At 38.2% G+C, this 16,475-nt stretch overlaps 2 protein-coding genes across 2 annotated transcripts in view; both read left to right on the plus strand.

Moving 5' to 3' along the window:
• LOC127418537 (zinc finger protein 91-like) overlaps positions 1-16,475 on the plus strand; it is a 275,803-nt gene that overhangs the window by 190,158 nt on the left and 69,170 nt on the right. Inside the window, exon 3 of the mRNA XM_051659117.1 lies at positions 15,127-15,607. Coding sequence (XP_051515077.1) covers positions 15,127-15,607 — 481 coding nt within the window. The remainder of the gene's footprint in view (positions 1-15,126; positions 15,608-16,475) is intronic.
• LOC127418773 (gastrula zinc finger protein XlCGF26.1-like) overlaps positions 12,071-16,475 on the plus strand; it is a 129,749-nt gene continuing 125,344 nt past the window's right edge. Inside the window, exon 1 of the mRNA XM_051659586.1 lies at positions 12,071-12,106. The gene's annotated coding sequence lies outside the window, so the exon portion shown is untranslated. The remainder of the gene's footprint in view (positions 12,107-16,475) is intronic.

Consider the following 16,475-nt stretch of genomic DNA (forward strand, 5'->3'; position numbering starts at 1 on the left):
TCTTGACCCTTATATGGCGCTGCAACCAAAATTTGCATGTACTCTCAGATCATGGTCCTCGTGAAGAGTATCGTGTCATTTTGGTATGACAAACCGTTGCCGAGATATAGCCTCATATCCGGTTTTATGTCAACCTCATTAACTTTGCAATGCCGTAACTTTTAAACAAAGGCAAACAAATCTAAATTTTATATTATTTAATCTGTGTGGCTTAGTCTGGAGATCATTTTGAGACCTTGTTTGGCAGAATTGGGTACTGTTCGAAGGGGTAGTAGTGAAAAAATTATAATCCAAGAAGGCAGCTACTGTAATGGGCAGAGTTATAATGTATATTGGTTCATTTTAATCAGCAAGAGGAGAGTAATCAGACACAAAAACATTTGTTTCTAGGACAAATGGTTCACAAGACACACACAAAAGTAAATTTTTTACATGGTGGTGGCGCTATAGAGTTTTTCCTAGAGACAACAAATTTTGTGTGGGGTCTGTTCATGCCCACCCCTATCAGTGTGCCAAATGTAACCATTTTCCTATGTACAGTTATATGGGCTTTCATAGACTCCCTTTGGAGGAATAATAATAATAAATATAGCTGCAAGCAACATCGCAGGGCCAAGCACCAGCATGGCAACCATGCAAAACACTAAGCACAACCCAAAGAACACACAGATCAAATGACAAAGAAAAAAACATAATATTTTAAGTCACTTAATGATAGGGTTGAACCTGTGATAGTCCAATTGACAATCCACTGTACTACAGAGGCACAACACTGACAGTCACCAATGGGACATACCAGGCTGAGAATTAGCACAACAGCAGTTGTCAGAGTCAGTGTTGTATTTGCATTCAAAATTAAGAGTACAAAATTGTTGCTGAGATAATGTTTTTGATACATCAAAGTGGTTTGAATTGAAGCAGGAATTTGGCAATTCTGCAAGACTCAAAAGTCAACAGAAGTCAAATATTTAAAAGCATTCTTTATCAGATTTGAACTTCTACTCTTTCAAGCCATAGTCCAATGCGCTAACCAACTGGCCATAGAGATTATACAGCTCAACTATGCTAACGAAAATAGAAGTATATAATTAAAAACCATCCTTGGGTACAATAAAACTCAGAACATTTTGAGCAATGGTCCAACGCTTTACAGTTGTGATTTTGGCTGGCACTTTTATCCAAAGCGACTTACAGTAAACTTATTACAGGGACAGACCCCCAGAGCCACCTAGAGTTAAATGCCTTGCTAAAGGAAACAATGGTGATGGCTGTGGGGGGGCGAACCGGCAACCTTCTGCTTACCAGTTCTGTGCTTTAGGCCAGGGGTCTTCAACCTTCTTTGCACCAAGGACCGGTTTTGTTTTAAAAACATTCTCGCGGACCGGCCTGTTTTTTTAGGGGGGAGGGGGGTGGTTACATTAGTTTCACACATGTTAACATTGGCTATAGATAAAATTACTCTGACATCACACCGCAGGATACGCCGTTTCTGGGTTCTTACGAGCAGCAGATTTCAATGGTGGAAATAGGCAGCACTGCAGTTTAAATAATCTTTTAAGCTTAATAGAATGTAAAAATGTATTTTTATGTTATTAAAAGTTATTATAAAGGAATATCTAGGGTTTACAGTGAAGAAAGTATGTGGGTTCTTTTCTGAAATATCGGCAAAACAAGTTTAAATAAATGAGCCTGAATGATTATGTCGGACATGTAACAGGTTGATGAATACACATCCTCAAATGTTAAACACACTTCTAAAGCTTAAGAATTTGGGTACTTAGAAATGAAAACTATCATCAGACATACAACATGTGTCTTAACTGCTTTTATTAATTACCCACATACAATAAATAATAATATTCTTCAGTATGAACATATTCCATATCAAAAGTAATAACAGTCGTTTTGATTGAACAATATTATTTACTGCATTCAAAATAAATGCAAAGACATCATTTTCGCAGTATGACATGATTTTTATTCACTTATCTTTTCAGAAACAGTAGTCCATGTTCTGCGGTGGTGGAGACAGGTCCCGTTGCTCCTGTTATATCGTATATGGTGGTCTTGATCATATAATCGTTAGATCATATTTGACCTCATATCCAGTTTCAAGATCTTTATTGTCATCTGTGCTTTTTTACACATTGAAATTCTTATTTTGTAAACTCCTTTCAAAAAACAGGGGTAACAGGGCATAGAAAGAAAAAAACAAACAACAACAACAACAATGTAATAAAATAAAGCAATATAATATAAAAATATGCACAATAAAAGCAATATCCATCTTTAAAAAGAGATAAATATGAAAAGAGATGCAGTGCAGGTACAGATAAAGTGACCAGTAGTGTTAAAGTGTCAGTGACTAGCATTGCATTATGAAATGTGTGTATAAAAGTCCAGATGGTAAAGTGCTGAGTGTAGTTTAGCAGGGGGTGGCCTTCTCCTGATGGCACCGGTGGAAGTGGTAGTGGATGGTGACTATTGATCATCCTGATGGCCTGGGAATATAAACTGTTCTGGAGTCTGGAAGTTCTGACTGCAGTATTTCGGTACTGCTTGCCAGACTTCATGATGGTGAAGAATTTAGGGGCAGGATGGGTGGGATCACTGATAACATTACTAGCCCATTTGAACATTCTTTTATTGTAGGTGTCCTGAAGTGAGGGGAGATTCATCCCTGTGATTTTCTGGGCTAACCTTAACACCCTCTTAACACCATCTGTCACAGCGACAGCACTTTGGAAATAAAAAACAGCCGTTTGCGATCAGAGTTTGCATGATTTCTTCATAAAAAAGTTAATATACACCAACCGCTTCTGCAGGTCAGTTGCGTCTAATAGAGCAGATGCGGTAACAATGACAGTGACCCGTGAATTATCATCATTTATGTAAAATTCTGAGTTTTTCCTGATGCGACACTCTGGTAAAGATGCCTTAATCTCCAATAATCTGTGGAAAACGGAGTGTTTCAACCCCAAAAACAGCACTTTTTGGGCAGTTTCAGCACAACTTGAGCGAAGCACCCATAGACCCCAGCTCTTTTCTGGGCAACAAAAGAACCAGGAAAGGGCAGGGCGGAGCGTTTATTTGTAAACAGTAACTTCATCTATAGAGTGGAAGTGATGTTTTTTTTAAATCGCGCTTTTTGTGTAAATTTGGATAGTGCCTCATAAAGGGCATATATTATTGCTGCACAGAAATTTTTCCCAGAACGTTCTCGTGACCCGGTAGCAACTCTTCCATGACCCGGTTCTGGGTCGCAACCTGGGGGTAGGGGACCTCTGCTTTAGGCCACTACCACTCCATGCCTTTTACCACTTGGCCACTCAGTTGAAATACCTAAATAATAACAAAAAGACTTGACAAGTTTAGAGCGAGCAAACAAATGGGTTTGTTAGCATGCTAGCTAATTAGCATGCTAAGCTAATTTTGCCAACGGATAGCATTGTGATCAAATAGCCTTATGAGACAGAAAACCCTACAATTAGCATGTTAACTGATTATCATGCTAAACTATCGTAGCATGTAGCATGATAATCTTGCTAAACAGACCATGTTCTTTTGAACTACAGGTGATGTCTCCAAACTTCTCGATCCTTTCAAAATATATCACACCCATCTATATCAGAAGAACAACACTAAGACAAAGAAGAACAAGAAGTATACCTGCAGCTGTGATGAGTCCTCCAGCTATTCAGTAAAGATAATACAAAGACCTCAAGTATAATATAACATCAGCTCTAGCACTGGTCCACGTGGGATTTGAACCCATGACCCTTTGATCTATAAATCAGTCTTTTAACACTCTGAGTGGCAAAGAGAATTCCTGAGATTAGAGTCGGCACATAAGTGTAGGTTATATTTTGAACTATAGGTGAACTATTCGTATTCATGACCCAAGGAAAATTTATTTATATATATATATATATATATATATATATATATATATACACAATATATATATATATATTACAAATAACAAATGTAAAAAAAAAAAAAAACATTACAAAATATGAGATAAAAAAATCTAATATTAGTTTGTGGGCTCGGGTGCCTCATAAAAATATTAGATAAAATAATCTAATTTTATTTGGGAGGTGGGGTGCCATTCAATGTAGAGGCTCTCTGAGGGGGCCTGACTTAAGTTTGAGAAACCCTGGTATAAATAAATCTTTTGCACAGAAAAAATCACATAAATACTGGACATTTGTTGTGTTCTGCTATTAAAATAGGGTTCAGTTTGGTTACTTCTTACATTTTTTCCTCTTGATTTTATTTGTCTATTTACTGTGTTCATTGTAGAGCTGATGGAAGTGAAAGAAGAAAGTCAAGAACTGAATGAAGTGGAGGAGAATCTTCAGTATAAGAAACATCATGATTTCACAACTGGAGAAAAATCTTTGAGTGGTTTAAAGACTAACAAGCGTTTCTCACCAAAAAAACATCAAAGAAAAGCAGCCAAAAATATTTTAACCTGCTCTCAGTGTGGAAAACGTTTCACATTTAAAAGCCAGCTTAATAGACACATGAGAGTTCATACAGGAGAGCGGCCTTATACGTGTCATCAGTGTGGAAAAAGTTTCACTATTAAAGGAAACCTTGATGTACACATGAGAATTCACACAGGAGAGAGACCTTATTCATGCCATCAATGTGGGAAATGTTTCACAGATGCAACCACTCTTAAAAAACATCTCCACTTTCACTCTGGAGAAAGACCATTTGAATGTGATAAGTGTGGTAAAGCATTTGTTTTGGATTCAGGCCTAAAACATCACATGAAAACTCACATAAATGAGAAGCTTTACAAGTGTGCTTTTTGTGGAGAGAGTTTTGCATGCCTGTCCTATTTTAAAGAGCACCAGAAGATACATACTGGAGAGAGACCTTACAAGTGCTCACATTGTGAAATGAGCTTCACTTGGTCAGAACACCTGAAAACACACAAGAGAATCCATAGTGGAGAAAAACGTTACAAGTGCTCACACTGTGAAAAGAGTTTCACTCGGTCACATCACCTGAAAACACACGAGAGAATCCATAGTGGAGAAAAACCTTACAAGTGCTCACACTGTGGAAGGAGTTTCACTCAGTCACAAAGCTTGAAAACACACGAGAGAATTCATAGTGGAGAAAAACCTTACAAATGCTCACACTGTGGAAAAAGTTTCACTCAGTCAGTAAGCTTGAAAATACATGATAGAATCCATACTGGAGAAAAACCTTACAAGTGCTCACACTGTGGAAAGACTTTCACTCAGTCAGTAAGCTTGAAAATACATGAGATAATCCATACTAAAGAGAAACCATTGGACTGCTCTTCATGTGAAAAAAGTTGCAGCGAAGCAAGTACTCTATAGAAACATGTAAAAAAGAATTGCCCAAGTAGTTACAGTGAGCAAAAATCATCTTCAGGTCTAACAATATCAAGTAAATAGCTGGAAATTCAGATACAACTAAAGATAGAATTTCTCCAAATAGAGCAACATCATCTTCGAGATTAACAAAGGACATTTATGTAACGCCTTTGTATTATTCGAGAAAACATGTTTGTGTGTGTATGTAAAGTACATGACATCTAGAAGTTTTATGGCACTTTTCCACTGCACGTTACGGTTCGACTCGACTCTGCCCGCTTTGCTTTTCTGAGCTTGCTTTTCCACTGCAGTTTAGTGCCACCTCAACATGGGTGGGATTATAGGCCGATCGTCATAGTTGCGCCACCTCTACTGCCGTGACATCATCTTAAACGCGACACAGACACATCTGAAACTGAAACAAAGTTTGTACAATTTACTTGTATTTCACGGATTATTGCGACACAAAACAAACTAGCAACAACAACTCAAGAACATTGCTGACCATAAACAGTAGCACGACCGCTAGCTGTTAGCTACTAGCTCATTGTGCTGCTTAAAGCAGTTGTTGCATGGTGATTTTACACAAGTGTAACAGTTAAATTGGCCTGGTTGTTTTAGAAGCAAGCTTTCCAGTAGCTGGTCAACTAAATAAAGTGAAGCTTTCAAGCAGAATATAGAGTTAACGTAACAAAACGTACCATCCTCCATCGTGGACTCCAACAACGTCGTGGCCGAGTCCAGGGCACTCTCTCTCCCATTGCTCACCGGTCTATTGCCATAGATAGCATCCATTTGGTCGAACCACTTCCAATTTCTTCTGTTTGAACCACTCCGGCTGTTGTGGTCCTTGATGGTTCTGTAGTCACTTAAGTTTTTTTTTTTTTTTACTTTTCCCTACACTGTTGGTAAGTCCGGTGGTAGCCGTGTGCGGCCAACAGCTGAGACACTTCCCCATCCAGCTCTCGTTGGATCCTCTTCTCAGCTACTAATGAGAGGAACGTCTGCACCTCGTTTATTGACCACGGCGTGGTTTTGCGCACAGCCATTTCTTTTTACAATTCGAAAGTCGCGGGAACAAATGATATTGCTATCACTGTTGCTAACTTTAAAACTAGCTGGTTGATGTCCCGTGTCGCAAATCCAGTGACGCTGGTATTGACTATTCTCTCTGACCAATCAGTGATCTGCAAGGTTTTAACATCACATTTAATATCGGCTTGGCTCACTTGGAACCTCAACCGAGGTTGTACTAAAAAAAAAGTACCAGGTACTATCCTCAGTGGAAAACCCCCAAAAAGCGGGCAGAGTCGGGCCGTACCATGCAGTGGAAAAGCCCCTTTAGGCACTTCTGAAAAAGCTGTGGAGCAAAGGCATTTGCACACCAAAGGTGACATGATAATGAGAGGCAAATGGCTGACAAATGGCCGTTTTCCATAGAAAGCGACGTGAATGTTCACCGTGAGCACATTCATGCCGATGCATTTAAACTGATGATTTTTTTAATAAACTTTGCTTATTTATATATACATAAATTTTGCCTATGGAACATTATGATGTAATCAGCTATAATCAGATGTAATCAGCTACAGTGCATTCAGAAAGTATTCAGACCTCTTTTTTTACATTTTGTTATGTTGCAACCTTATGCTAAAATGCATTAAATTATAATTTTTGTCACATTAATCTACTCTCTATACCCCGTAATGACAAAGCAAAAACCAGATTTTTGATAACTTTGCAAATGTATTAAAAAGAAAAAACTGAAATATCACATTGACACAAGTATTCAGACCCTTTGCTATGACACTTGATTGTGGCTGCCATGTTGAAGGGTCATTCTAAACCGAAGGGCTCATAATTAGCTACTTTGAAGGGCCCTTCAAAACAACCATTTCTGTAGGGTGCAATGGATGGAAACTTTGCTGTCAAGAGGACCGTAACCGTAATATGTCACAAATCTGGAGGTTAATGTTCACATCAACCATCAGGATGGGGAAAAATGTCATGATTGTTGGTGCTAGACAGGCTGGTTTTAGTATTTCTGTAACTGCTGACCTCCTGAGATTTTCACGCACAACAGTCTCTAGAGTTTATTCAGAATGGACCTTGAGGCGGATGGGCTACAACAGCAGAAAACCCTGTCGGCTTCCAATTCTGTCAGCCAAGAACAGAAAACTGAGGCTGCAGTGGGCACAGGCTCACCAAAACTGGACAGTTGAAGACTGGAAATACATAGCATGGTCTGATGAATCTCGATTTCTCCTGAGGCACACAGATGGTAGGGTCTGAATTTGGTGTTAACAGCATGAATCCTTGGACCCAACCTGCCTTGTGTCAACAGTTCAGGCTTGTGGTGGTGGTTTAATGGTGTTGGGAATGTTTTCTTGGCACACTTTGGGCCCAATCAATCATCCCTTGTATGCCACAGCCTATTTGAGTATTGTTGATGACTATGGGCGTCCCTTCATGGCCACAATTTACCCATTTTCTAATGGCTTTTTCCAGCATGATAATGCACCGTGTCACAAAGCAAAAGTAATCTCACTGTTTCATGAACATGACAATGAGTTCACTTTTCTTCAGTGGCCTTCCCAGTCACCGGATCTGAATCCAGTACACCTTTGTGATGTGGTTGAATGGGAGATTTCCAGCATGAATGTGTAGCTGACAAATCTGCAGAAATTGTGTGATCATGTCAACATTGACCAGAATCTCAAGGGAATGATTCCAACATCTTGTGGAATCCATGCCTCAAAGAATTGACTGTTTTGAGAGGAAAGGGAGGCCCTATCCAGAATTAATATAGTGTTCCTAATAAAGTGCTCAATGAGTGTATATTATATTAGAGATATAAGAGAACTCACGTAAGATTAAATGCAAAGGTAGTGATACAACAATATAATTTACATGTTTAAGTGAACCCATGAGTTTAGTTTTTTGTTTTGTTTTTAAGGCATTTTATGCAAATGAACTTATTCTCACTGCAAGTTTAGGATTTCTTCCTCGAGTTACTTCAGCATTAATGTTGGTGATCAAAACAGGTTTCTGTGCTTCACCCTACGTTTCCACGAGGGAGTGTAAGTGAAGGTGACAAGCTTTTTCAATTCTTTCCTATGAAATTCGGGTGCCACGTTTGCGAGATGGATTGTGGGATTGACAGTGAAGCATATCAAGCGTGGGGAGAAGCCGAGAGCGTCAAAAAGTTGGGAATTCCTCAGCTTAATGCAAATGAGAAGTGGAAAATGCCTGGCGGCAGCCAATCACTGTGAGCTGAAAGCAGTGATGGCTGTTATTAGCTCTTCAACATATGAAGATAATGCTGACATTTCTGCTGGATTCAGTGCTTTAATCACAAACGGACTTCAAATGATGATTGCATGCATACATTGTGGAAATTCTGAGGCTGGGTGAGCAAAAGTGAGACTCCAAACAGACTTAACAAACGAAGACTGTATGCATTCATTGTGAAAATACTGGGCTTAAGCCCCGAATGTTTTAAGAAAAGCCCTGAATGTTTTTATTACCTTGTACTCATCATGCGTGCAATAAAATAAAATTCTCTAGAACCACAATTCTGCGCATCAAACAGTGTGTCTTTACAATGTCATTCACTCTCAGGGTTGGGGAGTAATGGAATATGTTACGGGATTACGCATTTAAAATACAATATATAAGTAACTGTATTCCAATTCAGTTACAATTTAAATCATTGGTAATTAGAATACAGTTACATTCAAAAAGTATTTTGATTACTGAAGAGATTACTTTGCATTTTATTGTCATTAGTTTCATTTAATATTTAGTCCTTTCAGATGGAAAACATTTATACATATAAATGATGTGATTCAAAGTGCATCTGAACAGCGGTGAAACACTTTCTTATGATGTGTTACATTCATACGAGCAGACAGAGAAGTAAGTTTGAAGTTAGTTTGGAGCAGAAGAAATAGAAATAAACCTTGTGTAAATTGTCAGCTTTACACTAAGATAAAATGCTATTTCTAACCATTTTACATGCATATGTTACCAGACACGATCATATTTTTTTATCAAGAAAATTCATGTTGGATCATAATTTCTTTTTTCTAGTAAGACCTTTGATATTAGGGCAAAAATCTTATTCTTGATAATACTTTTTGTATTGTTTTCCTGTAAAAATATCTAAAAATCCTTAAGATCAATTTGATTTATCTTGTTTTAGAAACAACACTGCATAAGATATTTCGGTTTTTCAGAGAATATATTTTTAACATGTGTATTTTGTCTTACTGTACTGACAGAGTTTTTATAGTCAAAACAAGTGAAAAAATCTACCAGTGCTGAAGAAGTAATCCAAAGTATTTAGAATACATTACTGACCTTGAGTAATCTAACGGAATATGTTACAAATTACATTTTACAGCATGTATTCTGTAATCTATGCATTTACAGAGAATCTCTTTACACTTTTTAAAATAATAAATAAAAAAACACACACAATTCACTCAACGGTGCTGCAGCAGCGCGCTATTAGATTGAAAGTTCCGAGTCAATAAACTACTCATTGTTCTGGCGGTCATACGTGTCATCACTTATTTTATGTGAGCATATGCAAAATCCTTAAAAAGATAGGATTTGACACTAGATTACACTACTGTCAAACAATGGCGTCATATCATATTCACTGTGTACTGTAGGTAATATTAGCGTTACCTGGTCTTTATTTGAGAAAATGTGATTCCCAGTGTGCAAAGTCTTACAAGATTACTGAGTGCACTGTTGGTTAGTGTTTTTTTTATTTTTTTATTATTCATGTTTTAACAATTTCTTTATTTGTGAAAAAATACTATAAGAGAATTACAGAATCAAGAAAGTTGCTAATTAAAGTATAAATCTGTTTTTTTACAGATGTATTTTTTATCAAGTTAAAAGTTTTTTCAAGATGATTAATTTTCAAATGATTTATTTAAAGTTATTTTAGTAAATATTATGTCGGATAAATATCAATTTCAATGTAGCAATGTTGTGCAAGTGTTATTTACTATCTTTAAATTGCGTGATATATCAGCTTTAATAGGCTATCGGTCATTGGCCACCCAGCTTTTTAAGATATCAGCATCAACCCATGTCAGTTGACCACTACTTTTGAGGAAGAAATTTTGGGGGGAAAATAAAAATTCTTATTACATTTACTGCCCTCAGCAGCCTATTGCTAAACTGAGATTTTAACAGAACAGCCTAACGAATCAGAAATAAATGTAAAAAAGTTTTTTGCAAATGGTGTGTATCAGGGGTGTCCAATCCTCTTCCAGGAGGGCAACCGTCCAACTTCCAGGCAGGTGTGTTGGAGCAGGTTGGAGATTAACTCTGCAGGATGGTGGCTCATTGAAGACACTTCACGAGTGAATCTGCCAACATGCGTTCCCGAAGGGCTCATCACTGTGCCCTGATCCCTTCAAAGGGTTTACCCTCCAGAGTGAGAGCTTCGGAGGGTTGAAGACAGTGGCGTAGCTAAGGGTGGGTCATGGTGGGCCTGGGCCCACCCAAATTAGATTCAGGCCCACCCAGAATATTACAGATTACTCTTTGACTTCAAATATATATTTATTAAATAGTTTTAAAAAAATGCATAAATTCTGATTTCTGAAAGTGTGAAAAAAACGGTTTGAATGTGCCGCCTTTTTGGTGTTAAGGAAAATCTGGTAAAAAAATAAAATAATAATTTTGGCGAAAATGGATGGGCCAAATTTTTGTTGAGGCCCACCCAAAAGTAATTTCCTGACTACGCCCTTGGTTGAAGGGTGTAGGGCTCTTAAATATCAGTCATTCGGAACGCACTTCAGCGTCATCTATCCAAGGCAAAGGAGCCGCTGCAGTCGCACAAAGGCTGATGCTAATAAACATTACCTGCATCTAATCAGAAATCCTCATACGTGATTTTGCCTGTAAAAACCTGTAAACAAATGCACAGTGCATGTTCAGTTATTAAATAAATAAAATGCCACAGTGTATAATTATTTTATTAATTTTTATTTTATAACATATCAAGCGAATTTACAGTAAAATAACAAGCATTAGCCAGTTTCAAAAAGTAAGACGGGTTAAAAATTATATTAAAAAGCTCATTATAATGATTAAAAGATTTTATGGAGATGAAGGGAGGTCACATGTGTATAGAACCAGATTGTGACTGTAGTTGCAGCTGGTTTAATTTACAATACACTTGGCAAACCTGCAGATTTATCCACCTTTTTCCTACACGCGGAAGTGTTCCACGATTCGACGGTTTTCAATTTCCGGTCTCCAGTGTTTTCGCTGGCATCGGCGCATATTCTTAGCGGGCAATGTGATGTTTAAAATATTACATTTGTAAACATTTTCAAAAACGTGGCTTTAAAGTGCCGATACTTTACAGAGTCGAGATGACCATTTTTTGACTGTGCTTCATCTGAGTATGTAGATGTCATGAAGTGATGGTCCGAGGTTTGTTATGTTGATTTCATTAACTACTTGGAGTTATGACACCCAACAACTGCACAAGTTGAGCCTGAAATTAATTTTTACTTCCAATTACACTTAAATGGTTGTTGTTCTCCGTCTAAGTGGTTGCTCAGGAAAACTGTGGATACTTGCCCAAAATCACCAGAATTGATGAATATTACACATTCACACTCCAGTCCAGTATGAGGCAGAAAAGCGCCATTATTTGTTTTGGAAACCGCCATTAAACAAGAAGAAGAAAGAAGAATTTGAGCTCTCAGTCGGTACATGTTCAGTGTGTTTAACTTAATTTGTGAGTTTATATTAGTTTTCATATGTTTGTATTTTTCTGTCTTTGTTCTGTTCGTAAAATAATCTTATTATCGTCTTATGTGGCGGTTTTGTGACAGACGCTTTAAAATATTCAGATTCAGGAGAAACAAGCAGAAATCTGAGAATATCATGTTTAATATCTGATATATGAGCTCGTTAAATCAAGAAGCAGATATTTTAAAGAAGTTCAATGATGTTCAATAAAGCATGTTATATGCTAATATCCAACAATATTCCTGCTTTAAATACAATAAAACCAAACACAAAGCACACATTTATATTTGTCTCATAACTCATACCTGAAAAAGGGTTTTTCTGTCTTGTTTTGTTTATGTTCAGATTTTCATCAGGAGAGAGTTGAAGAAAGAGGTGATGAAGACAAAACTGATGGAGAGAGACAGTTTACAGGTTAAACATTCATATCATCCTTTACAGGGTCCGAAATCAACTTTTTTTGTCCACTAGCCAAGCCAGTCAGATTTCTTTCCAGCCATATAAGACAAATAAACAATGTATTTGTATTGCATTTTACAAGTGCATTTTACAGACTTATGAGACAAATAAATGTATTGCATGTTTAAAAGTGAACTGCATTTTTAAAGAATTGTATTGTTTCATTATTTATGAAATATTTAATTGTCAGATAGTCTTTTCAGATTATTCAGTTATTACAACAAAACTAAATTAAGTAACTCGTGAGCCTAAAGGACACACAACACAGTGGCAATTATTGGTTTACTTGGAGTGAGTCAGTTAATTCAGTCAGCTCCAACGGATTCATAAGTGTTCTTGATTCACTTAAAAGAAGTGGCTCAAAAGAATCATTTCTTTGAGAATCACATTACAATTAACATTACAGTAGTTGGGTTTCCATCCAACAATTTTTATGAGAATTTTGAAATTGCGCATAGAAATCCTGAATGGAAACGCTTGATATGCGAATAAACAATCAAAATTCACTTTAAATTTAATGCAATAGGAAGAGGTGGATTTTCTAGAGTTTTGCATTAGTTAAAATGCACATTAGGGTGATGGAAACCGTTTATTCGCAAAACGATGACATGTTTTGACCATTTGTGCACGTGTTATGAGTGTGCGATAGCTTGATGTGACTGGCCCAATGACAGGTCCGACCTTGGCACACAATTCTTTGAACAAAGCCCTTGACATCTGGAAATGTTTAACCCACAGTGGGTCCACACAATCCGTCAGAACGGTTTTGAGAGCGGGTGATCCCAGGTATGCGGAGGGTGGTGGCGTATGGGCATCGCAGCCGATTTCGGCCCTCTTTATATCAGATATTACACTTATTCTACAGCATCACCTGGCAGCATTTAATACAACAAGGTACAAGGGGGCCTGGGTAGCTCAGTGGTAAAAGACGCTGGCTACCACCCCTGGAGTTCGCTAGTTCGAATCCCGGGTGTGCTGAGTGACTCCAGCCAGGTCTCCTAAGCAACCAAATTTGCCCGGGTGCTAGGGAGGGTAGAGTCACACGGGGTAACCTCCTCATGGTCGCTATAATGTGGTTCGTTCTCGGTGGGGCACGTTGTGAGGTGAGCGTGGATGGCGTGAAGCCTCCACACTCGCTATGTCTCCGTGGCAATGCGCTCAGCAAGCCACGTGATAAGATGCGCGGGTTGATGGTCTCAGACGCGGAGGCAACTGGGATTCATCCTCCACCACCCGGATTGAGGCGAATCACTACGCGACCACGAGGACTTAAAAGCGCACTGGGAATTGGGCATTCCAAATTGGGTGAAAAAGGGAAATAAATCCAAAAAATAAAATAAAACAAGGTACAGTTGCTCCAATCCTGCAAATAAAACTTTCCTCTAAAGAAGGTCATTCAGCTGCTCCATCCGTCATGACAAGGCGGTTCCCTCAAGAAGATGCGATGAATAGATCAAGATATTGGATCGACATCAAGACAACGAATCGTATTTTCCTTAGTCAATTTTTTTTAAATCCGCTTCAAAATGCTAAACGTGTAGATGGAAACCCAGCTATTGTCGCTTGTTATGTCTCGCGCTGTAGATTCAGTAGCAGTGATGCTGTGGCCCTTAATAGTAATACAGGAAACACTGAGTATTTTATTCCGGTTTTCTGTCCGCATCACCAGAATAATGCATGTTTAAGAAATGTTAATAACAACCTTACTTCATGAAAATCATTCGGTTTTTATTATAATGCAATCATTACCAAAGAATTTGTATGTGTGGTTGTCAGTAATTAAAACTTGCACATCCACTGGAAATCCAAGAGTGGTCTTTCATCTCAATGGCATGAACGTTCTTGTACATTGCACCGAGATGTACTGCTAACGGTACGTGTCCGCTGGCGCAGATGAAATCCGCCCAGCCCCACTCACCACAGCAGACAACTGCCTCTTTAGGGTGAGTTTGTAATATCAGTGTGTAGTTTCTACTATCAGCTTTCAGTGTACGAGCAATGATGTCATCTTAAATATGCGTGATTACAGTCCATGCACCAGTGGACACACAGCGTTTGAGACTATTGATGAGCAGCAGGACTACAATCTAATATGAGCCATTCTGTGTAAACACCTGTGTTACTGACTGAACTGTAGGCCTACAGATCCCCCTTGAGGACAAAACTAGAGAGTGTTTAAATTGATTGTACAAGCTACCAAACTGACAGAAACCAAAACCCACCTGCCAGAGTGGCCTGTGACGCATTGAAATTCACCAGCCAAACTGAAAATGTACCCGCATTTGGCACTTGACGGGTGTTAATTTTCGAACCCTGATCCTTTACCTGAATCACTATTTTTATTTATCTTTTCCAGAGCAGAGTCTTGTTAGATTTTAATGAACTTACATTGGCTGAAATCTTAAAATCATCTATTTTTAGTTTGTTAAAGTTGAGATTGTAAGCTTTGGAATGATTTGATATGACTGTGACTCTGTGATGATGAACGGTACAGATGTGATTGTGTTGTGTTTGTCAGGAGCTGGAAAAGGTTTCCTGTCAATCTTCAGTGTGTGTGACTGATGGGACCTCCACAGAATGTCAGGATTCAGTGTGGAGCGGCAGAGATCAGTCCACACCACAGCGGCTGCTGGACAAACTCTCTGAACAGAGATCCAGAGACACACAGGACTCACAGCTCACTTTACTCTATTCTACTGATGCTCAGGAGAGTGTGTGTGACAGTAATCAGGGTGATCAAACCTCCACAGAGTCTCTGACTTCTGTCTGTAACGCTGGAGAACAGCAGATGCTGCAGACACCAGTGAAGATTGAAGTGAAGCAGGAGGAGATAAAAGAAGAAATCACAGTGGAGGAACAACTGAGTGATGAAGATGATGATGAACAGCAGATGCTGCAGAAACCAGTGAAGATTGAAGTGAAGCAGGAGGAGATAAAAAAAGAAAACACAACAGAGCAACAACAGATTGATGAAGATGATGATGATTTTATTTATTCAGGTATGTTTCTTCCATTGATGATTTAAATTTTTATGACTCAAATGTCACATAAATTTTTTTTTAGTGCTCAAATGTCTTTAGAAAATGTACATGTACTCCAGTGTTTCCTGCACTGCGATGCATCTGGATCTACATCGACACAGCGAAAAAACAAAACAAAGAAGTGCTGGTGTGTGCTTGCCGTCAGACTTAACAAAAAGTCTGGATGTCATCAAATAATTAAAAAAAGCACACTTTATTATTCTAGTTTGTTGTGTGTTGGATTTCTAGAACAATCATAAATCCAGACTTTGCTGGCAACTCTTGTCTACAACTGACCCCTCCCCCTGCAAAGACAGAGTACGAGCTACAAGCTGTTGAGCAAGCTGGTTCTGAGGGTGACCAATAAAAGGACAGGGTCAGTACAGGGGCTACACAAACCAAAATTGCAATGTGACCTTTCACAATTATTAAACCACAAAGGGCTGCTGTATAAATAAATAATTATTCTGCATGCAATACTCGCTTTAATCTCCTGAGACCTGAGTGTGACCTTTTTGATTTCTAGAGCAAATAGTTTTCTTAAAAATTGATGTCCTTATATGGGGATTTTGGGACAAAGTTGTGAGATTTTAAATAATACCAAGCTATAAGTTTTTTTTTTTTTTTTATCAAATTGTTTAGGTTTTCAGGAGTGTTGGTTATTCATGTTTTGAGACATTACAGCCATTACAGCTGATCTTCTGTAAAGCTGCTTTGGAACAATGTGTACTGGGAAAAGCACAAGTAAAAATAGTTTGACTTGATTTGATTGTTATGTTACAATGTAATATAACGTTAAAATAACACATAAAAGATCTTTGCACTGTCAAACACATGAGCGATAGCC

The sequence above is a fragment of the Myxocyprinus asiaticus genome, chromosome 28 (assembly GCF_019703515.2).
Source record: "Myxocyprinus asiaticus isolate MX2 ecotype Aquarium Trade chromosome 28, UBuf_Myxa_2, whole genome shotgun sequence".
NCBI classification, from domain to species: Eukaryota; Metazoa; Chordata; class Actinopteri; order Cypriniformes; family Catostomidae; genus Myxocyprinus; species Myxocyprinus asiaticus.